The sequence below is a fragment of the Antennarius striatus genome, chromosome 9 (genome assembly GCF_040054535.1).
Source record: "Antennarius striatus isolate MH-2024 chromosome 9, ASM4005453v1, whole genome shotgun sequence".
Classification (NCBI taxonomy): Eukaryota; Metazoa; Chordata; class Actinopteri; order Lophiiformes; family Antennariidae; genus Antennarius; species Antennarius striatus.
The window spans coordinates 9,177,501-9,201,044 of NC_090784.1; the positions used below are offsets into that span (position 1 = coordinate 9,177,501).

Below are 23,544 nucleotides of genomic sequence, written 5' to 3' on the forward strand. Positions count from 1 at the left end.
CGAATGTTTTTAATTTGTTCAGTGAAAATTTTGGTATCAGGAAATTCATCTATGGCGCTGGGCACAATAAATCGAATCAAAGAAAGTGGCAGCTTTTAAATCTTATCTCTGGAGAGGCAAAACTTGCAATTTATGTGACCAGGAAGAGGAGAATTGAAAACAATACTGTTCAAGAAGCAGCTACTGTTTTCTGCTGTAACATTAGATGTCGCTTAAAACTAGAATTTGGTTTCCATATAATGACAAAAGGCCTGAATAACTTTAGGAACATCTGGTGTTACAAAAATGTCCTATGTACTTTAGTTGATGACCACCTCACTTTTGCAAACTTCCTGTTATAATGCACTAATTTTTATATTTGCTTTTGTTTATTGGTCTTTAGTGTTTTTGAGTGTTTAGTGTTTTTGAAGTTTCATCTAATGAAAAATTGTAAAATGTTCTAAATGTTATTGAAGTTTTTTTGCAAAAAATCTTCTTCTTCTGAAGCACTTTACTGCTTTCATCTAATGTAAAATTGTAAAATGTTTGAATGTGATTAAAGTGTTTTTGCAAAAATCAAAAATCAAAATCTTTCTTTCTCATGTTTGCTTCTTTCTTTGATACGTTTCATTGCTGTATAATTTGGTATATAAAGGACATTATGAAATAAAACATGTTGAAAAAAATTTTTTCTAGCGTCTTGGAACGGATTAAGACCATTTACATTACCGTGTTTTCCGCACTATAAGGCGCACCTAAAAGCCTAAAATTTTGTCATAAACCTGTAGTACGCCTTATAATCCGGTGCATCTTATATATGGATAAATATTCATATTAATATTGGTTAAAAACATGATCGCTGAAAAAAAGCCGGCAGTCTGGCCGCCAGTCATGCCACAGTCCGCCACCAGAGGAGCCCCCTCACAAGGCACTCGGGCCTACGCCCCCTAACAACGGTAGTCAAGGGGCGTCACTGAAGTCCCGGCTCTGACTGAGCTGCTCTCAGACGGTAGAGCAGACTGTAGGAGCACCGGTGATTACGTAGGAATACATAAGGAACTTTCAACAATCCAATCAAAGTTTGACTGACTGACTGATCTCAATATTTCCTAACTATTTGGCGTTGGAAATAACCCACTTTAAACTTAATTGGTCTTAAAAATGCCATTGTGCTGTCATCTGGAATCTAGTAACAGTCCATTCTATTAGTCTGTGGAAACACACGGAGAAACTGGCATAAAGGTGAATGAAAGACCCTCAAAGCCGAACTTCCAGCCTTTTCTGAAATTTCAAGAGCAGAGTCACTGCTAGACAAAGGTTCCAAAGGGTGTGCTGCATTGATTTACAAATGTAGTTGATAGCTATGGGGGGGCGGTGGAGGGGCGCATTCAGGCTTGTGTATTCTGTCTGAAGCGACGTGCTGTGAGATTCACGGCGGTGACACACCGACGTTAAAATCAGTTCTAGGAGTAAAACAGCGTCACATTGGCCAGTAAATTATCAGCCTGACATTAAAAACTAATTAAAAAATTGTTTAAGACATACAGCAGCAAATAGCTGCACCTCACCTCCGACTGGACTACCGTTTGATTGAAACAATATTTAATTAATAAACGAAGACGAACGTCGGAGCTTATATATCTGCTTCGAACTTCAGATCAGGAAATAATCCGCTCTGTTCGCACTGACTGCACTCGTAATGAATTTAACCAGTTTTTAATGTCAGGTTTTTTAATATGCGGATTGACTTCTTTCTAAGATGGCAACGTGATCAAGTGATCAGGTTTCCTTGATGAGGCTCAGAATGGCTTATTGACATAACAATAGGGGCCATTCAAAGGTAGTCAGGAAGTCATGAATGCAATCATGACTGTCTGAGCAGTGCGGCTCTATCTAGTGGACGGATTGTGCAACTACAGCTGCTGCAGTGTATCTAATAATTTTATTCATTTTTTATTGTGTGAGCCTTATAATCCGCTGTGCCTTATATATAAAATAAATTATAAAACTAACAAATTATTGAGGACGCACCTTATAGTCCAGTTTGCCTTATAGTGCGGAAAATACTGTATTGGTAATGGGAAAAATGTATTTGGAATTCGAACAAATCAATATTCGAACAGACTCGCGGAAAGAATTGTGGTCGGAGACTGAGGTTTGCCTGTACTTATTATATTATATTATATTATATTATATTATATTATATTATATTATATTATATTATATTATTATTATATATTATAACTTACATTATGCAACGGAGCATAAAGGATTCTGATTCTCATGTGAACTGTCATAAAATCTACGATGAATATTACATATAGTTAACAGTTGTGTCGACAAGCATAGATGTGGATCATGGCAAACTGGCCCTCTGTGGATACCATCATTATACTGTCAGATCTGCTCAAACAATGGCGGTGTATGATCTGAAACATTTTGCTGAAGGTCTTCCTGGATATAATTCAGTTTACTTTAGTCCCAATTTCATATCTGCCTCCACTTTTTATTCATTCTAGCACATGTTGAAATATAAAACCTGTTGTTTATTTGACTGCATTACTATGATTACTACGAGGCCTTGTTATGAAAAATTGTCTCTTTGTTTTGTTTTGCTTTGAAACACCAGCAGGCTGCTTTGAAAAGTCCGGTGATTGCATCCAACCGCTGAGTGAACATTAGGAGAATATTTACCAGTGACGTGCTTTTCGCTGTCACAACAATAAGCTTCTTATCAAGTCACACTCTGTCTAGCCAAATCGTCTTCTTTTGCACTGAATTTCAATTTATCTCCTGCACGCTCTTAAAAGCTCAGCTGCACACCAAACAACACACTGGATCTATTTCCAGAATAAGATATATTCAGAAAGACAGAGAGGAAAAAAGAAGACGGAGAGAGCTTATTGACAAGGAGTGAGTCATGTACCCATGGTCATGTACAGTCAGAACACGCTGAAACCTTTAAGCCTTTCAATGCTCCTTGCTGTCACAACACGGCACACAGCACGTATAAATTGTCAAAACAGCTTTCTAGAGATCAGATTGACCTCAGTCTCAGGAGGAAAAAAGCATCACAGGTAGCTAGACATGTTCATATCTGAATGTCTCAATGCTTTGTGTAACTTTTGATCCATGTTTCTCATAAATAAAATATACTGCAAGGGATTTCTGGCATTCTTCATTGACAGGTAAGAGCAGAGATCGATATTTCAAAAATGAAAAGCTGTTTCAGAGGTTTTCGGGCGTCTCTAATGCACACCTGCTTGACTTCAGCCTGCAGATGCCGTAACTGGACACACTGCTCCAGATGTCTCCGATGCTGCTCTGCTGCCAGGTCCAACTCCTGCTGCTTCTCGTGGAGAAACTCCAGCAGGTCCTGTACTCGTGTTGCCATATCCACATCTCGGTCACACAACAGCTCCACACCTGCAGCACAACACACACATTTCTTTTGTTGATGGCAATGGTTCCTCTTTGTAATACCTCAATCTTCCTTTAATATGGGCACAAACTATGTCATAAAAAAGGATGTGTACAGCCATTAATATCCCAAGAATAGCATGGCATGGCATGTTGTATTCTCATAGCGTTGTCCTGTCAGTATTGTGATTTTAGCTACAAGGCTTGCCTTGTAATGTGATTTTATCCTGGGGTAGTCAACAGTTCATGAAGAGCACTCACCAGAAGCCTGGACTTCTGTGACATACTGTAGCAACTCCTGTCCTTGGTGGATGACATCAAAGGTGAGGTTGTTCATTGTTAACGCCTTGTCTGCATGATGCTGTAGTCTCTGCTCGGCCAGTGTCAGGTCCTCCGTATCAAAGTCGCTCATCTGCTGGGAGAGCTCCTCGTTCCATGACTCCAGGTCAGAGATGATCTGAGAGGAGGGGAGGCAACAGACAGGATGGAGGATTAAACAACACACAAATTGGGAGGAAATAAAGATTATTCCTCCTTTGTGAAAGGACAGAGAGTGATGATACGGAAGATATCATGAAATAATTTTCAAAATGTTACAACTCCAAGATGCTTTGAAACAATTTTCATGACTCAAACCATTGAAAATACTGTGATGCACAGCAAACAAGCATAGTCAAGTCATTATTCATTTACTTTTACAATAATTTTTAGAGTCCAAGTCAGACAGTTTAATTGCTATACCCTGACACTTTAAGTAGACTATCATGATTACAGGTAACATATAACACTGGTGATGCACACCAGGTAAACAGATGTATCGAGACGTCGGTGCTTGTCTCTACTGCCCACACAGACTGAATAATTTCACCAAGGGCGACGTGATCCTGGCACCATCCTGCTCTGTCTGTCAAGGTTTTCTCTTTTGTTTCATTTTCAAAACGCTTACACGCTCTAGTCTGCAACTGGTTTCACATTGTGGCCCAAGCAGTTCCTGTAAAGTGAAGCCGATTTACTGAAAAAAGAATCAGATCTATTCAAGATAGAATGTTCCTGGACACAACTTTTATTTACAGCTTAAAGCATTATACATTCTATTTAATTACTTTTTGTTTGTCTCTTTCTTTGCATGTTTGTTAGCAGAATGTCTCTAAACAATTCAAATTGGTTTAAATAAATTTTTTTTTATTCAGATACAGAGAAAAATCTAGAACATTTTTGAAGTTTTTGCCGTGAGTGCCCGTCGGGTTTGAACTGTTCAAATGAAATAACCCACTTCCTAAATGGGCCTATTTGTGCTGCGAGTCTCTTTTCTGGTAGACTCCAGTATGTAACATTAGCAGGGAGCCCCACAATTAATCAAAAGCATGGAAAAAAAGAACAGTTCATTTATGTGATCTGATCAGTGGTTATTTTGAATGTGTTACCAGGTTAAAAACTGTTTAACACCAAATTTGGGTTTACTGGGGTTTACTGCACAGAAGTCTACAGAATAACCAATTATATGTCAAAATCAAAACCAAGAAGCAAAAAATAGAGTTGGCGAGTCAAGACAGATTCTGTTGTAAGTTTACTGTGAAAAATGTTCAGAGTAATTTAAGTTCCATAGTTAAAAACATATTGTTCAAAACAAAACACAGTTCAACAAATACTTGTTTCCTTTTGGTTATCATGATCAGTCCTGTTGGTCTCCGCAGAAAATTTTTGGACAAGTGGCACTGTGTGAAAATGTCAAACTTATGTTGAAATAGAATTGCTTAAATAATGTGAGTTAATGTTTTCTAATGCTGTCTACAAACAAGAAAGACTAGCATAGCTTCTAAGTATAACTACACACATGCACATCAAATGCATTTGCGTGTTCAAAACATTTCTCTCCAGAAGAATATGACACCTTTTATTCTTTTGTCCTCCATCACCACATCAGTCAAATACCCCCCCCCCCCAAAAAAAAAGCCGTAAAAAGTATTATATCATTTGCAGGTTTGCTCAAAGACAGCTGGTTGCAACATATTTGACCAGCATAGAGAGGTCACAGAAGAAACTTGCTGAGGTTCCCAGAAAATAATCTAAACACAGGCCAGACCACCGACTGTCTGGGTTTATAGAAATCTCGGTTGATCAAAATATCCTGTGAGGGGTGAGATCCAAGGTAGTCTTGGTCTCATTACAACCCATTTGAGTATTTTTAAAAAAATTCTGTTAGCCAATACCATAAACAGAAGACAATTTCTTTGTGTTTGTCATGTTGTTTGGTCTAGAGACAGTGTCACTGAGGTAAAAGACAGGAGACAGAGCTGGAGGTAGCAGAGATGAAGATGCTGAGGTTCTCTTTGGGAGTGACCAGGAAGGATAGGATCAGGAATGAGTACATCAGAGGGACAGCACATGTTAGAGGTTTTGGAGATAAAGTCAGAGAGGCCAGACTGAGGTGGTTTGGACATGTCCAGAGGAGAGATAGTGAATATATTGGTAGAAGGATGCTGAGTTTTGAACTGCCAGACAGGAGGCCTAGAGGAAGATCAAAGAGCAGGTTTATGGATGTAGTGAAAGAGGACATGAAGGTAGTTGGTGTGAGAGAAGAGGATGCAGTAGACAGGGTTAGATGGAGGACACTGATTCGCTGTGGTGACCCCTGAAGGGAAAAGCCGAAAGGAAAAGAAAAAGACAGACACAATTTATATATAAATATAATTGCTTCAGCCTATTCTTCAGTCAAGTTTTGCTATTTTTATAACAATGGAGAATTTCTCTCTCTCCCGAAAAGCAAAATTGTTTTATAACAATGTGCTGAAAGAATTTGAATTGACACAAATTCCCCTGCTATCCAGTATCGCTGTGCAGAAATGCGGCTTTCTTGGCGAGTACACTGAGTACTGATAATCTTATCAAGCCTTTTTATAGCAGAAGAATAGAACTATTCTCTCTAACCAACAGGATCCATATGAAACTTTGACAACAAAGTAAAAACTTACCAAGCACTCTTTCACACTCTGCTCTCCTCTCCTTTGACAGTTGAGTAAAATTTGTTCTGCCTGTAAAAAGATCATCTCCCTCCGATTCCAACTATGTGAAGATGTTCTAATGTGTTTGCTGTTTGACCAGAGCTTTTCTCCCCTCAATGGTCTGCAGTGATTTGAGTCTTATTATCAGAGAGGAAGGCAGTATGAGGGAGTAGTATGCCTCATCTCAACCCCACGCTCTCACCTCTAACACTCTCCCACCTCCAAGCCAGGAGGGAGTGTCCCAATGTGTGTGTGTGTGTGTGTGTGTGTGCTTGTGTGGATGTGTGTCTACGCAGGGAGTTGAGGGAAAGAAATGCCTCCTCCACCCATTTTCATGCTCAAGCACTGTCTCTTACTAATCCCCTGCGTGTGTGTGTGTGTGTGTGCGTGCGTGTGTGTGTGTGTGTGTGTGTGTGTGCGTGCGTGTGTGTGTGCGCATGCGTGAGTGAGTGTTCGTGAGTGTACTTCAGCATTCAACATGACAGATTAGGAGATTAACTGCAATTTTCTAAACTGACTTGCAGAATTTAAGTGAGAATTATCTGTTCTTTTTGGACTTGGGAGTTCAGACCTAAAACACTTCAGTCCACCACAGACCTTATTATCACATAGAGTAGAATCCATTTATAGGTATTAGTATACTATTGAAGTTATTATACATACAGTATTAGTGTTTGATGTTGTGATGTGTTGACCTTCGACCCTGACCCTGACTGCTACACTGATTTGGCTCAGGTTCTGATCATTTATTGAACAGACTGGAAAACGGTGTGATTCATTTTACGTCTGTCACTTCACTGTTTCCATACATATTGAGAGTACAAATATTTACTGTTTTAAATAATTTTAAATATATTATACTAAAAAAAATGTGAACCTTATCAGCTGCTCCTCTCAAAGTTCTGGACCCCCCCCCCAAAAAAAAGGTACATGTGATATTAAAGTGACCAACACCCATTGAATTATTTCAGGAAGAGATTATAGAATAGAAGACACTGTAATTTAGATTCAGAAGCAGTGGAGTCTTGCAAATGGCATAAAGAGCACTAGATGGGGCTACAGGAGTCTGATTCTCACAGATTGATTTATGTATTACTGGGAGGACATCGTGACTGTCTGAGAAAATATCAAGTTAAGTTTTTTTTTACAAAAGTTAATGCAATTTCTCCTCAGTTTGAGGGGAATGTTTTGAATTTTTTTGCAAACTCCAACAAGAGTTGTTGAGACATTTCATTTCCAATCATGTATGCTGATGTGGAGGTTGTAGATATAGACATATCATACATATGAATACTCAATTTCACAGCAATCTATCAGACAGTTGATGTGATCCTTCAGTCTGTTGTCAAACGTTTCAGCCTGCTAGAAAGGCTAAAAATGCTGCTGACATCACAGGAGAAAAGATTATTGAAATACGTCTCCGCTTCCATTCATCACATCTATCCAACATCCTTTTTAACTTAAACCACATTCATGAGCATAAACCATATCTCAGTCATTTGTCTGTCAGTGGACTGTTGCTCAACACACTTGATCTGACAGCCATGATAAACAGCACGAGAAACATAATAGAAAAGTAGTTTAAAGGAGCAGTTATCATATCCGAACAGCAGCTGAGATGAGCATTCAGCCTCACAGTGGGACGCTGAGGAATTAGAGGATACAATGCGACCAACTGTTGGTTATTGAGGAAAAAATAAAACTGGAGTGAGTCAGTGGATGAGATGCATGAAGTGGAACTAAATACTTTTTTAAATGCAGTACATGTGAGTGTACGGCTGTGAATTCAACCAAGCCTGGAAACAGTGGGAGTCCTTGCTACAGAACTTAATCTCCGTCTTACGGGTTAAAGTCATTTTGTGTCTCTTGTCACATGGAATTGAACTCTTAACATCTTTGAACTACTGAGTCACAATAAAATAATCCAAACCAAAACAAACACAAATAACTTAATATAGCACATTTTAATCTACCGATACCTTTTTTGTCAGCTTATCACAAATTCTGCTCTTCTAAGTATTTTACATATTTGTGCTCAAATGTTCCCTTCAGATATTATACAATTATTACCAACCTACTCCCACCAATTGCATTTTTAGCAAAGGCAACTGTCAAACACTGATATCCCATCTGCTACTCTTCCTTGGTCAGTCTGGCCTGAATACGGAGAAACAAAATAGAAATAACTATTCATCATATGACAGGCGTCCATCTTTAGCCTACTTACATCGATGGCGTCCCTTTCAAAGATGCGGAGCTGGAGGAAAAGCTCCAGTTTGATCTTTCTTTCCTGGAACAGCTCCTCCATCTGGCCTTGGGCCTCGTCCAGTTGCTGCAGCACGCTCTCGATGTGGGCCATGGAGCTGTTGTGTGGAGTCTTGTTGCTGGAAATGGCCGAGTCTCTGTGGAGAGAGGTCAGATACAAGGAGTTACAGCTACAGTGATGCTGTGTTGATTACTTGTGCATACTAAAAACTTTTAAGATCAGGAAGGACACTTGCAAAAATTGCACGACTTTGAATGAGCAAAACACATAGCATGTATTAAGGTTTGTCACCTGAGCTGCTGTATGAGGTCCTCTCCCTCCTTGATGACATTGACAGTGGCCTGCAGGGTGGTCTGCTGCTGTTGGCCAAAGCGTTTGATCAGGTCCTGCACTGCCTCCACCGACTCTGCATAGACATCATCCAGCAGCTCCTTCTGAAGCTCCTCCAACCACGTCCACAGCTAACAATGATAGACAGACAAACCATGACCATTAAAAGATGGCCTGTACCTTAACAAGAAGTGACAAAAAAGAAGCATGAAGAAACCAAACAGCCCCACTGTGAACAGAACACCCATGCTGAAGCGGGGGGGGGGAGAGTAGATAGACAGAAAGCTGTAAGTTATACGTAGCTGTAAGGATCGACAGATAAGCTGCCAAATAGACAGAAAGAAGACAAGATGGGTGACAGCTCTCGTCAAAGCTGGTGTTTTGTGAATGGTCATCTTTGTAACAGATTAGCCATCTGGGCGAGTTGGCTCAGCACACTGAGCCTTGGCACACCATCGCGGCTACAGGAGAGAAACCCTGGCACCCACAGTGTGTCCAACACCCACACTGCCCACTCAAAAATATGTCTCCTGTGGTATTGGTACCATCATCAGATACATGCACCACCTTATGTTACACCTGATATTGCCATACTGTAGATGTCAACACTTTTGACGGGCTATTCAAACACATAGATGATTGAATAGGCTTTTTGATGCTTTTAAAAAACAGGTTAAAATAAATCAGGTCAAACCACGGTAGAAATTGATTTTCATTGTTTGATAGAAGGAGAACCTATGAGTTCATGTATAGTATGGTAAATAAAAAATTCTAATCTAAAATAAACGGATGGTACTTCTATAGCACTTTGTTAGTATGGCTGACTACTCAACATGCTTTACAATTCTAGCCAGCCATCACCCTTTCACACAAACATCCAGTGGAAGGGACAGGGAGCAATTTGGTGTTCAGTATCTTGCCCACGGATACTTTGACATGTGGGCTGCAAAGCTGGGGAGCGAAACATCAACCATCTGATGTCCTTCCATTATTATTGCAAAAATGGTTCATTTGTGTACTTGATGATCATCACAGCAGATGCATCACCGTCCTCTGATGGAGAGCACACTCTGTCTCCGCAGTAAACTGTTTGTTGCCTCTCAAGAGGCTGGCTCACATCCAGCAGCTTCTGCTGAACTGGGAGAGGTGATGGGTTTGAGGATCGGAAACATTCACTTGTGTACATAAATACACATAGACTGACATGGCTGAAAAATGGGATCAAGGAGATTTATCAATATGGACATGAAAGACTGGAAATACTTTAAGTGATGATGACCATAGCCATAGTAAAGTAAATTGCAAACGGTGCTCTACATTAAATTTGTTAGAGCCAGAAAGCAACCTGTGATGAAAATAAAACAGGGTATAAAAGTTATGTACATAATTATTACATACTGTATTAATTTTGGTACTTGATAGCAACATGTATATGGTATAACTAAATGTAGTATAAAAAGGTCTAAAGACAAGATCTATCCTGAAGGAAAGGAGAGCAGATGTTTTCACCAAAAGAACATAATGACTAAAGAGGAAAAAATTCAGGAACTTCTTGGGAAGGGTTCACTGCTACATGCTAAAAACACATGAAGACAAGCGCCTCTCATTCTGACTGTAATATGTTTAATATAGGATCAAAACTCCTGAATTCTATGATGAAATGTGAAATGTCTTTTTGTGTTTATTTCTATCCAGCAGACCTAACGATGTTGGACGGTTGACGACAGTTCACAACTTATTAAAAATAAGATGAGAAAGAAAAAAGTAAAGGAATCCTGTTGATTTTGTGGTATTTCAAGACAGAGTTTGTGCTACTTTAATTTAAAACATTTATTCAGTCATGTGGAAAAGACTGTGACTCATTTAATATTGTACAACACTGTAGTAGAATTAATATCACCTGTGGTGACAAACACGATGAGATGAGTCACAGTTATTCCTGTATGTGAGGTAAAGTTGGAGTGTGATCAATAAATCGATAAAACTCTACCTTCAAAGCTTGAGTCTTCGTGAAGTATTAGTAGTATAATTTTCAGCTTCAGGCTAAACAGAGTTGTTACATCAATGCGGTAAATGGGCTCATTAGGTTTGAAGAGAGGAGAGGAGAAACGCACCTCTTTGACGTGAGTGTGGAAGGAAACAGACATGTCCAGGAGGACTTTGCGCTGCTCAACACGCCGCACAAAGTCCTGGATGCGATCTTCTAGCTGGTGGGCAGCCTGGTAAATTTCCTCTGGGTCGCACTCTCCAGTCTGAGCCAGCTGCTCAGCTGCCTCCAGCAACTTATCAGCATTGGTGTAGGTGTTCTGAAATATTAGCATTAAGTATGCTTAAAAGCTACCTCATGGACCATCCATGACTACTGTTCTTTACTTTCGAAGACCTTTATTACATTATCAGTTCATTTTTGTAAAAATAAATGGTTTCTTTCTCTCAATCATGATTTTTTTTAAATAAATATTTTCATCTGATGTCTCGAGAAAAGAATTATGTCACAGGAGGAAGATTTACTTTACTTTTTTTGGACTACATTTAAAACTCACCTGTGCGACCTCTTCAAAATCTTCATGTCTCTTCTGGAGAGCTCTGGCTCTGTGCAAAGACTTCCCAACCCCAGTGTGTTTGCTAAGGAAGGCCTCACCATGGTTTTCTATCCAGTCCAACACCTTGAAAAATGCAGCAGATACATCTTAAATATGCATTAGCATATAGGGTTACGCCATACTGAAAATGCAGTATATACCTTTTAACAGTAGGGGGTGCAATAGATGGAATCAGTTGCATTTGAGTCACATTAGGAGTTACAGTAACCTAGAACATTTATCTCTCTCCTCACCTTTCATGTCTGCTCAGCTCCCTCCCTTTTCTCCATCTGCAGTCTGTCATGTTTAAAATTACTTTCACCCAAAAGGAATTGCAGTGCAGTGCTACATGTCAGTATATCTGCAGGTCAGATGGGGTGTAAATTTTACATACCTTATTATCTATTAAATAGATGGCTTAACTTCATCATTCACCATGTGTGATGTAATGAGAGGGGGATTTCAATGATATTTTCAAGGTCTCAGAGAATATATTGACGGGATAAACGCACATGAACATGTCAACAATGTCCTCGACATGTTCTGTGACAGCAAACTGAATCACCATGGAAACCACAACCAAGGGGAACGGGTACTGAAAGAGTGGATGGAAGGGAGTGAAGACAGAGGTGCTGAGATAGAGGAAGACAGAAAGAGAGAGAGAGAGAGAGAGAGAGAGAGAGAGAGAGAGAGAGAGAGAGAGAGAGAGAGAGAGATGGAGAGGGGGGGGGGTGAAGGAGGGGGTAGAGGGGCAGCGAGGAGTTCATGCCCAAACGGTAAGAAGGCTGATCTGAGAGCTCTGCCATCCAGGCAGTCACATAGAGAGATAGAAACTCTGACAGCTAAAACCCACGAGAAAACCGAAATTTTATGAAGATGTAGATTATTACATTATATCTTAAAATCGCACCCTCTGCTGCCAAGAGAAAACCAGAATATGCATTTTCAAAGATTCATTGGGTCTTTGACGCCATTAAAAACAGTCTGACAGCCACACTTTCATTTAATAAAACTGTAATACAATTGCTAGCCTTGAGAGACTTTAATCGGTTTGAGTGAAAACCTTCAGAAGTATAGCTTGGTAAATGAAATTGTCTGGTGCTTTATATGACTTAATAGAGTTATATTAATAGAAAACATGGTAAATCCAAACAAGGCCAGTATTGAACAGCACTTAAATAAGACCTCCTCTGCAATCTTTGTAATGAACGTCTGCTTATTTGTGCACAGAAACACCTGAGTTGCAGGTCTCCACATTAAGGTTTGTCTATTCCTCTTACTTGTTGTACGTCCTGCTGAAAGACACACAACTGCAGCCGCTGATGCAGGCGGACTTTGCGATGCTGCCAGATGTTTTCCAGCTGCCTCTGGTGATGCAGCACCTCATGGATGATGTCCAGAACATGGTGCACAGCCTTGGAGTAGTTGGCTGATGCCATCAATGAATCAGCACTTCCTGGGGTCAAAGGTCGCTGTAGTTTATCCAAAAGAGACTTTCCATCCTGGCTTACCTATAAAATTCAGAATGAAAGAAAGATGTTATTTAAATGATAACTGAAATGTTTTATTGCAATTTTCAAAACATATCGTCCCAGTTTCCTGTTTTTGAGTAACTGACTTCTGCTCTGAAAACGAACATTGATGGGTAGATGGAACAATCCCAGTCCTAAATTCCCCTCCTAATATCACTCATGCTGTGGGATGAAAAATAAATCTATATAATAATATCAACAACATTTTCAAATGATTTCTTTATGTATTTGTGACATTACTTTTGTATACAAACAAGATAAACTTCTAGTTCTGTGGATATGGAATTTTTAATTATTAGTTCTGGAATGGTGGTTATGTTTTCAGGGTGGTTTGTTTGTCTCTTTTAAGCAGGAAATATTGAGGAAAAACTTCTTGCCCAATTTTCGAAAAACTTGGTGTAATGGTGTACCACGAGCCAACGATGAACACACTCAGTTATATTATGGAAGGTTAAGAGGAGGTTAGGGTTAGGGTGGGAGATATTCATATTACACTTTCATTTCAAGTAGCATGATTTAGCACCTGCTTCAAGAGAGCAGTGTTGGGGGAGCGAGTCACCCAGCGAATAAAGAAAGGGAGCAGCGCTTACATCAACAAAAGATCAAATCAGAGAAATCGCAGGTACCTTTGTGAGTATTCTAAGTCCCAAACCAATATGCCCACACATTTGTACAACAATGCATGAAGGTGCCGCATTGCTGAATATTGTGTGAATCCAAAAAAACGCACATCACACACACAGCAGTGCTGACTTCAAACCCCGTGTATTTTTATAGGCTGGGAGCCCACTTCCTAAAGATTGATGGCCAGAAACTTTTGAAGCTCAGCAAAATGGGAGCAAAGGCAAGGAGAAAGTACAGGCAGTGAATCTTAGGTGGTGACTGAGAGGTGATGCCAATTCTTCAGGCACAAACATCCACATTTTGAGTTCTAATATATTTGTAAAATACAGCCTGTGCTTGTCAATGTGAATATACGGTACATAGGAAGAACAATTATTGACCTCCGTGGAGCTACGTAGTCTATGATATCTGTTTTGCAAGTTTACTTTGTCTATATGTCTGAATGTGTGTGTGTGTGTGTGTGTGTGTGTGTGTGTGTGTGTGTGTGTGTGTGTGTGTGTGTGTGTGTGTGTATTCATGGGTATGCCCAAAGTGTGTGAGCACAAATGTGTGTACTGACCTCAGAGTATGCGATGGTGATGTGGTCATATAGGCCCTGGTGATGGTGGATTGTGTCTTCCAGATCCTGGAGTTCCGAGGGCAGCTCTCCTTCTCCACACGCCTTACACCACGGCTCCACTTTACTCATGTACTGGGTAGAGAACACACACACTCCCTGAAACAAAGATACTCATGTACACATGTCACAGGCATGCTTTTCACATCAAAAGTACTCGGTATAGACATGTGGAGGACTGCTTAAGTTTTATTTAACTGTTCTCAATCTTTAGATGTTTGTGTTTAATGCAGCTTTGTATTTGAGTATTTTTAATTTATTTCTTTTTTAACCTATTTAACTTTAATTTTGCTTTAGTCTGTAATCAACACTATGAAATACTATTGTGAAGAGACAATACACATACGTAATATCTCCATTTATACAGTATGCCACCATACTGCTAACACTTTCCATACTATTAACATGTATAAGTTATTTGGACACAGTTTCCACCCCATTGGACCTTCCAACACAATCCAATGAAAACAAAGGAAAACACCGAATCAGCATCACAAAAACTGATGAGAGCGTGTCAACCAAGATAACTCCACATGAAGGTTTTGCATCCGAACTGTTATGTTTGGAAACAGAACTGCTGATCGCTTAGAGAGACAGAAGACTGAAGTTAGAGGGAACAGGAAGTTCAAGAAGCAGAAAGCAGAGTAGTGGGATCAGGAAAGGCTACTACAGACCGCCAGTACCGTCAAAATTCTGATGCATTTAATGTTATGCAAAAAATAGGACTTCTACTTAAGCAACCGGCATAAACAACAACTAATGTATTTTTTTTACTGGAGACAAAGATAGTCAGACAATGTACAGGTAAATATAAATCAGATGGTGTGTTAGCTCAAATACAGGTTAGGAACCTCAATAGTTCTAAACTGGGGTGAAGTAACTTTTTCTGATTTTAAATCTACACTCATTTAAATACATAAATACGATCTTTTCATACTGTAATGATTTAAAAAAATTCGATATTGTATATCGAATTCTATCTATCCTTAATAACATAGCATGTACATATGTATGTAAAAGCTAAAAACATGAAATACTTATCCACATACTTTCAAGAATTTAAAGAAAACATGTATTTTTGTTCATGAAATTAATAAATAATGACAAAAATCAAATTATAATTCTAATAATAATATGGAAATATGTACTGCAACAAAAATGTGTTGATATTTTTAGTTTTTGGTTCACACCTGGTCTGCTTTCTGGTGGAAGGAGGCAGACATCTCCAGTAGGGTGCTGCGTTCATCCAGCGCAGCAGCAAAGGCCTTCCATTCCTGCTCCAGCTGTCCAGAGATCTGCTGGATCTGCTGCGAGGCATAGTGGCCTGACTCCAGGAGCCGGTTCCCCACCGACATGATCCGATTGATGTTCACATACACATTCTAGAGGAGACAGAAAGGCATGCTGTTACTAAATAAAAGACATACCAGGGATACTTGGGGTTATTGGAATTACAAAAAACAAACACATCCATAATTATTTCAGTTGTCCAAGTTCTTAGAAATACAGCGGTTAGTGAATAATAATGTGTGCTTACATAATTGTTACAATAGGGTCTAGTGGTTGACATCCAAAAACAGCTGACCTGAGGCACAACTGACTCAATCAAAAACATTTTTTCATTGTCTTAGTAAATTAACAGGGTGGCTGTTCAAGTGCTGTTGTGGTTTCATGGTGGTGTTGTAAAGAAGCAGCATTTCAACAGAGTAATCAAAATGTGTGAAATATATAGGCCACAGTTACTTTAATGTACACAGATAAGAATATTATTAACCCCCCCCCCCCATCACCCAATACACAAACACACACATACACAAAAAAAGAAACTTGCAGGCATTAAAAAGTAATTTACTTGGGAGATATACCTCTTGTGAATAATGGAAAAGAACCATTTGTCTCAATCTTCCATTCGTTTTTAATATAGGCTCCAAGCTGTTTGGTGTAGATAGACAAGGATCGCTAATAAAAAGCTGGGTTAACAGCCGGTCATTATTCTATTCAAGTACTGCTTCTGGAGACTATCACAACACTTAGTTTGCTCCTTTGAATCACAGTGGGAGGGAAAGATGAATTAAACATGCTGTATCCTCTCAAATGAAGCAATAATGCTAGGAGTCTTTTGGTGAGACGAGGATGTGCGAAATCATTTTGCTCCAGATCCAATGCAAGCTCGACAAATGGACATCAAAAACTCTCACGAGAGGGTGGTGTTGACTACAAAAGCACTAGTGGATTAACGTGGATCACATTAAAATCAGTCCAATTTTTCTCAGATGCACCATCAGAGCAGCAGCAGATAATTTGTAATACACACAATAACTCTGGAAGCTTCCCATCCATCCATCCTTTTGTCCATTCTTTTTTCGTCCCTCCATTCATCCAACTAATACAGCAGGTACATACATTAACCTCTGTTAGTTGACAGGTAGGTAGATGAGGGGCAATCTCAGCTACATGAAAATATTTGGATATAATTTCATGACAAAAAGAAGGCAGATGGCAAAATGTCCAAAGACAACCCATGCTCTGTAAAGAAGAGGCGCTTACAGAATATATTGTTTTTCATGTTCACGGTTGTGGATAATGTGGGATTTTCTTATTTTGTCAGCATACAATAGCCAAAATATGCAATTCCCAGCCATCACAATATCATAAACAATGTACTATAAAAGCCTCAATCCTCCATGAAAAAGTGTGGCCTGTTGTGAGGCTTCTCAGTCTTCAGCTTCAAAACTGATACTTGGACTAACAGTTCAAAGCCATTGTCTCTCCTTGGTGTTGTTCACTCTGTTGACATTTGTCTATTTTAACCTATTGTTGTCATGTGCTGAGGATGGTCTGTGCACAAAACTGGTGCAGTTACAGTTACAGCCTACGATGCTGTTGTTATGTTTTTTACATTGTATACTTGGTGTTCTGGAAGCTTGTTTTACCCTTGTGTGGAGAGGACGGATGGAATGCACACTATGCTTCTATGGACAACAGGTGACTTGAAACTGGTACCCAGTATTCCTACAGTACCCCCAATGGCACGGTCATGTGGGGGTGGACTCCAAGCAGACAAAATTGGATGAGCATACAGCTTCTACCATTATGCTTGTATTGTCACCACAAGAGGCACCAACGATTTGACCACAGCTCATATTAAGTGTCTCGACAACGAAGGCTTCGTACATTGGACTCTGCATGTTCGTTTGTCGTTTGGTTTGTTGGACTGATTACCCGGTACCTGACCCCTGCCTGTATTATTAAACCTGTTCTAAGACTCTACTTGCCCGCTACTCTGTCATGCTTTTGGGTTCCCCTTGCCAGTCGTGTTCTAGCCCTGACATCCAGAAGTGGAACATAGACTTAATAGACAGAAGCCTCTACAAAACATCCCTATTTCACCAAGACAGTCTCAGAAGTCCAGATAGTCTAAATTGCTGTTTAAGGTTAGGGTTACACTCACATTGAGTTGTCCCCTCAGCTGTGCAAATTTGAATGAGACGGAAAATTATAAATTCTTGAATGTATATAGATACGACATGATTATATATTGTATGTATAAATTACAAGATCTTGGAAAAAACATATACACCTAAACTACCTCAAACAGACCACACTCTCCAGTCACAACCAATAAGCCTGAAGGACTTTGAACCATCTGTAAGACATTATGCATTAGATTCAATAACAGAGGCTCAGAGGCTGGAGTGCAGAAGCAGGCTGGGTGGTAAAGTCTTAATCCAAAACTCATGGATGGAAAGGGGGAAGGGTGGAGCAAAGATAAATTGAAGGCACTCCTAATTCAAACCTGATGAGGTCATGGGGCAAGAGGAGCAGACAAAGCAAAACACGATGCAAGTGAGAGAAGAGAAAACAAGGACAACACTTGTTGACCCACATATTCAATCTACAGCATCTATAATAATCCCAAATCTTTTGAGAAAAAACAACATTTGTACCCTGTAGCACCATTTAAATACTTCCATTCCTTTGAAAGGGCAACAAAGATCCATATGAAGCACACCGCTTCTTCTTTTCCTTTCGGCTTTTCCCTTCAGGGGTCACCACAGCGGATCAGTTGCCTCCATCTAACCCTGTCTATTGCGTACTCTTCTCTCACACCAACTACCTTCATGTCCTCTTTCACTACATCCATAAACCTCCTCTTTGGTCTTCCTCTAGGCCTCCTGCCCGGCAGTTCAAAACTCAGCATCCTTCTACCAATATGAAGCACACCACAAATTCAACAAATTCACTAGTGTAACATGCATGTGCAATATATTATATACTTATAACATAAGACCAAGAAAACTTGCAACAATGAAATGAAAGTTAGTTCCGCAATAAGTTTCAATGCATACAACACATTCCTCATTAAACTCCACCTTTACGAGTGTGACACACTGTTATGTGACACCGCACATTAATATCTGAATTTACTGCTCCATGTAGAGTATGCTCTTTTCTTTTTAGGGAATAGCATTGCAGACCAAAGGAAAATAATCTATTTTAACTATCTTCTGATGTTATTCCAGTTGGGATGTTGAAATTATCACTTGTGTTGCTTGTATATTCTATTATGTTTTATGTTTGCTGCTGCAGTTCATCTACACGGATCATTAAGGTTTCAGGATTGCTTCTGTAGGCTTTTTATGTGTTTTATTATAAAGGGTATAATGTTCTTTACATCATTATAACTATTTCTGCCAGGGACTTCAGCCATTACAGCACAAAACAAAACCTTCTATTTCCTCTGACTGCTGACACGAGTTGTACTTCGATTTCTTTTTTTTATGATCAAGTCGCATCTTAAAACACAGTTTTAAGATTTGACTAAAATTGTGTTGTTTTTTTTCAGGATGCAATACATTCTGGTTGGTAAGAAGCAGTCTCATGAAGTCCCTCAAATCATTCACATAGCATGTTTAAAGGCCCTTTGTGTGTGGTGTATTTAGGATTATACACCATACAGTATACTGTATATGCTCATACAGTTAATGTGTGTACAGTATACTGTATGTAAAAAAGGATGTGCAAAGTGAAAAGAGATTTTCCTCATTGACTAACAAAGGTTGCCTCTTCTACTTCTTCATCTTTTTCTAATAATCCATTAGTACCAACAAGAACAAAAAGGTCATTTATGAATGACTATAATAGAACGTGATACAGAGACAGAATCCCACACTGCACAAGTCTTTAGCAGCAAACTGTGCTAGTGATGATAACATGACAATAAAAGAGAGAAAGGCGGAACTATGGGATCTCTGCAAAACATCCTTAGCACTACACAAGCATGCATTTAACCCCCACCTGTCTCAAAATTCTGTTATATCTATCTTAAACATGCAGTACATATTTGTGTAGAAACAAAAACCCTGTACTGCAAACATACCATAAAAATAATTCGTGCACTGCAATTATTGCTTATTTCATTAACATATAACAGGACTTTATGAATTTGATTTCAACCATTTAGTGATGTACAATAAATGAAGCAGAATGTTATCATAGCCAATCTAGTAACAAATTTTCCACTGATGGCATCAATGGAAAGCCTTTTCTTTATAAGTGTACATATAATAGTACAAATATACTCTCCCATACATTTTCACACATACAGTATAGGAAAAAAAAACCAAGAGGACAGAATCAGTCAATCCACATAAAGACACAGATACATACAGGCAGCCTGACACCATGTATTTCCATTAGCCATGCAAAGGAAAAAGGAAACGGAGCTTCCTGTTGAAGACAGGGTGGACTGGGCAGTGGTGACCCTGTGTGTGTGTGTGTGTGTGTGTGTGTGTGTGTGTGTGTGTGTGTGTGTGTGTGTGTGTGTGTGTGTGTGTGTGTGCGTGCGCACATACGTGTTTGTGTATGTACGAATAGGTTGAGTGGTGGACTATTGACACTGGCAATGGGCGGTCACTGAAACCAGTTCCTCCATGTTGACCAGACACATACTGCGACATTGTGATTAGGAGGATTCAGGACAATGGCCCTGCTCCGGTATGACCACGCTTCTATTGCATTGACAGTTGTTACGTATAACAGTAGCGTGAAATATGTGGGATTCAGGGATTTTTCTTGTTCTGGGTTGTTTATTCTTCTTTAGAAGTTACTAGGTTAAACAGTTAAAAATATAAATAGCTGTTGTCTTTCCAGTTTGATCATGTTACAGCTAAATGAAGCGCAAAACTAAATTTGTCCAGCACATCCTTGATTGATATGAACTAATTACTTTGTTTAAATAATAAGCATTTACAAAATGCAGATTACAAAGCATCAAAATTTAACATTGATGAATTGTAATTAAATAAATGTGACACCAATTGCGAATAATGTTACACATCGTGTGACATGATGACCACAAACATTAAGAGCGGGAGTACAGGGCCATGGATAGATTGGATCCTTAGTGAGTAAGACTAAAAATTTAAAGAAACTGGCAGAGCAGAGCACTGCAAGACTTCTGTGTCAATACAGTACATTGCCCTCAGGTGGTTTTTAGTCAGCAGCAGAGCTCCACATACTACACTGAGGTTTGGGAGGGCAGGCAGGGGATGTGGAGCAGAGCAAAAACAGAGCAGGGTTATAATATAGGTCAATTATGGGAACAGCAATGTGACAAGACATGACAGAGTGGACAGAGCCGAGGCAGAGCGTAAAAGAGCTGAAGAATTTGAGAAAGAAAGTGTCAGGTCAAAAAATGTCAATCTATAGTGAGCCAAGAAGAAAGGATGGTTTGGGATGATGTCTATGAAAAAGAAGAGGTGTGTGTTTGTGTGTGTGGCGCTTGTACAGACAGAGGTGTGAGGCTTTTTGCTGCTGTGAAGGACATTAATGGTGATAGTTTGTGACTGCATCTCCAGTGTGAGAGCATGTTTCGGTGCATGCTTTTTTGCATGACAGCGCTGAAGGCAACGTCTTACCATGCAGTTCATGGCAAAGTGGTTGTGTTGGGTCTGCAGCTCGACGGCATGCTGGTGGTTTCCTCCAATCTCTGTGTAACTGGTGAGAAACAGCCCTTTGTTGTGCATGATCCAGTCGAACATCTACACACAAAGGGGAGAAAATATAGTAAGTCTGACAGAATAGGCTACCCATGAACATGAACGGGTTTCTCCGTGTTATGTTTTGACATAAACATAAACTAAACTTGTGTTTTTGTGTTTGAAATTTACCAAAAACTGTTCATCCTCCTATACAATAACTAGGAACAAAAGCTATGTGTAGTATCTACTGTTCTTTATTTATCTGGCAGTGTGTTATATGTTCTATTCTATTCATGCCTGGGGGATGGAAAAGCTGCATTTAATTACAGCTCCAACACGTTCCAGGAGCAAGCTTCTGCATTTACCTCCAGCTGGGCACTGTTCATATAACTGCCTTCCCAGCTCCAGACATGCAATATCACATGTTTCCAAAAACACTGATATGCAGGCCCACATTCATACACATTAATTTACTCCTCTGTGCACGCAAACACCACAGTTCAGAAATATTTGACCAAGATGTAAATTACACAAAGAACATACTCAAGATACATACATAACAAGTTTACTATCATAGTACCGAACATTAGTTAGCAGTTGTTCCTAACATGAGAGCACCTCATTAGTAAAACTTTCATCCCTGCATACACACAAAGTCTCATTGACATGGCCTAAATAAGATCAAAGTTAATCTTGGGTCCAAAATGTCTGCCTAAAAGGACAGCCTTGTGGTTGCACTTTACTTTCATAGATCAAAGCTGGTGCTTTGATCTATGGTCTTATTCACACTAGCCTCCCTCTATTTTCTATCTTATCCTGTTCCTGAGTGTAAAAGTTGAAATCTGACCTTGACCTAATTTTCTCAAGGTCAACGTCATCATCTCATTTTCATCCCCTGTGCAGCCCCTAGCAGAGTAATCTGCTATTGGTTTCATCTTCCTATCTGCAACGGGTGTGAAGATATTTGGTGGACATAAGACTGAACGAACGGACGAACACACGAACACTGACAATCACAATACATACCCCTTTGCGGGATGTAGTAAAGCATGCAACCTCAATAAAAATAAAAAAAATTAAACACACACACACACGCACACATACACATAGACATATGAAAATGAAGTGAGATATGTTCAGAATGTCCCTTTCTATTCCTGAGGTATGGTGTGAATGCTGAGGTGTTGACGTAGAAAAAAACTGGTATTCATTTAAAAACAGATGATAAGATATTGTACAGCTGGAGGTCCTCTCTTCCACACAGGGTCCATAACTACGGTGGATGTTTCATTTTGCAATCTCAGTGCATAAAACTCATTGTGCTAAATACAAATAAAAAGAATTTGGTTCTGCCTTCTTAAACGAATTATGAATTATTTTTAAATAATAAATTCTGGATCAGAAAAGATAGATGTTAGATTAGATGTTCTTGTGTAAATGAGCTCAGACCTTTTGCACATAAAATGTTAAATGATCAAACTGACTGAAAAATAAACAGCATGATGGCGCCAGCTCCAGCTATAAGAAACACAGAGACATCAATATAAATAAGAGATTGGGACAAAGGCATGAGGACCCAATTCACATCATCCCCTAAATGGTTCAATAATAATGAATAGCATGGAGAACTGAGAAGAACAGAAAAGCCCTCTGACCTTCTCTGCATCCTGTTCAAACAGACGCAGCTGGAAACACTGGTCCAGCTTCAGCTTCCTCATGTGCCACAGCTGCTGCAGATTCTGTCGAGTCCCATGGAGCTTATCCAACAAACCCGTCACTTTGGCTACTAGATTGTGTGCGTCTGCATACGTGTGGAACCCGTGATGATGGTCATTGGAATCTCCACTTGCTCCACCGGATCGGTTACTGTAACCGCTTTCATTGCTGGTCCCACTTCCTGCGGTTTGTAGCCTTTGGAGTAGCCTTCGTCCCTGTGTGTCGAGTTCATCCACAGATGCCTTTGTGGCCCTTTTCTTCAGCGCTGCATGTTCCTCCATGAGCCTCCGAGCCCCCTCCAGGTCCCGAGGGAGATCACGCTGTGACAAGATGTCCTGAAGTTCTTCAAGGCGTGCCAGGGTCCGGGCTGCATCACTGGCAAAGGTCTCAAAAGACAGACGCACCTGAAATTTAAGTTAAAAATGAGAAGATTTTCTCATGGATAAGTTGCTGATTGAGCTGTTCTACTTAGGTAAGCACAAAAAAAAGCTAGT

General features: G+C 39.6%; 1 protein-coding gene across 1 annotated transcript in view; it reads right to left on the minus strand.

Moving 5' to 3' along the window:
• The window catches only part of triob (trio Rho guanine nucleotide exchange factor b), a 109,805-nt gene that overhangs the window by 36,603 nt on the left and 49,658 nt on the right, over positions 1-23,544 (minus strand). Inside the window, exons 7-17 of the mRNA XM_068324663.1 lie at positions 22,990-23,454; positions 21,272-21,394; positions 15,542-15,733; positions 14,295-14,426; positions 12,860-13,090; positions 11,541-11,663; positions 11,112-11,303; positions 8,959-9,128; positions 8,629-8,803; positions 3,661-3,856; positions 3,239-3,405 (exon numbers count right to left, since the gene is read on the minus strand). Of these exons, the coding sequence (XP_068180764.1) occupies positions 3,239-3,405; positions 3,661-3,856; positions 8,629-8,803; positions 8,959-9,128; positions 11,112-11,303; positions 11,541-11,663; positions 12,860-13,090; positions 14,295-14,426; positions 15,542-15,733; positions 21,272-21,394; positions 22,990-23,454 (2,166 nt within the window). The remainder of the gene's footprint in view (positions 1-3,238; positions 3,406-3,660; positions 3,857-8,628; positions 8,804-8,958; positions 9,129-11,111; positions 11,304-11,540; positions 11,664-12,859; positions 13,091-14,294; positions 14,427-15,541; positions 15,734-21,271; positions 21,395-22,989; positions 23,455-23,544) is intronic.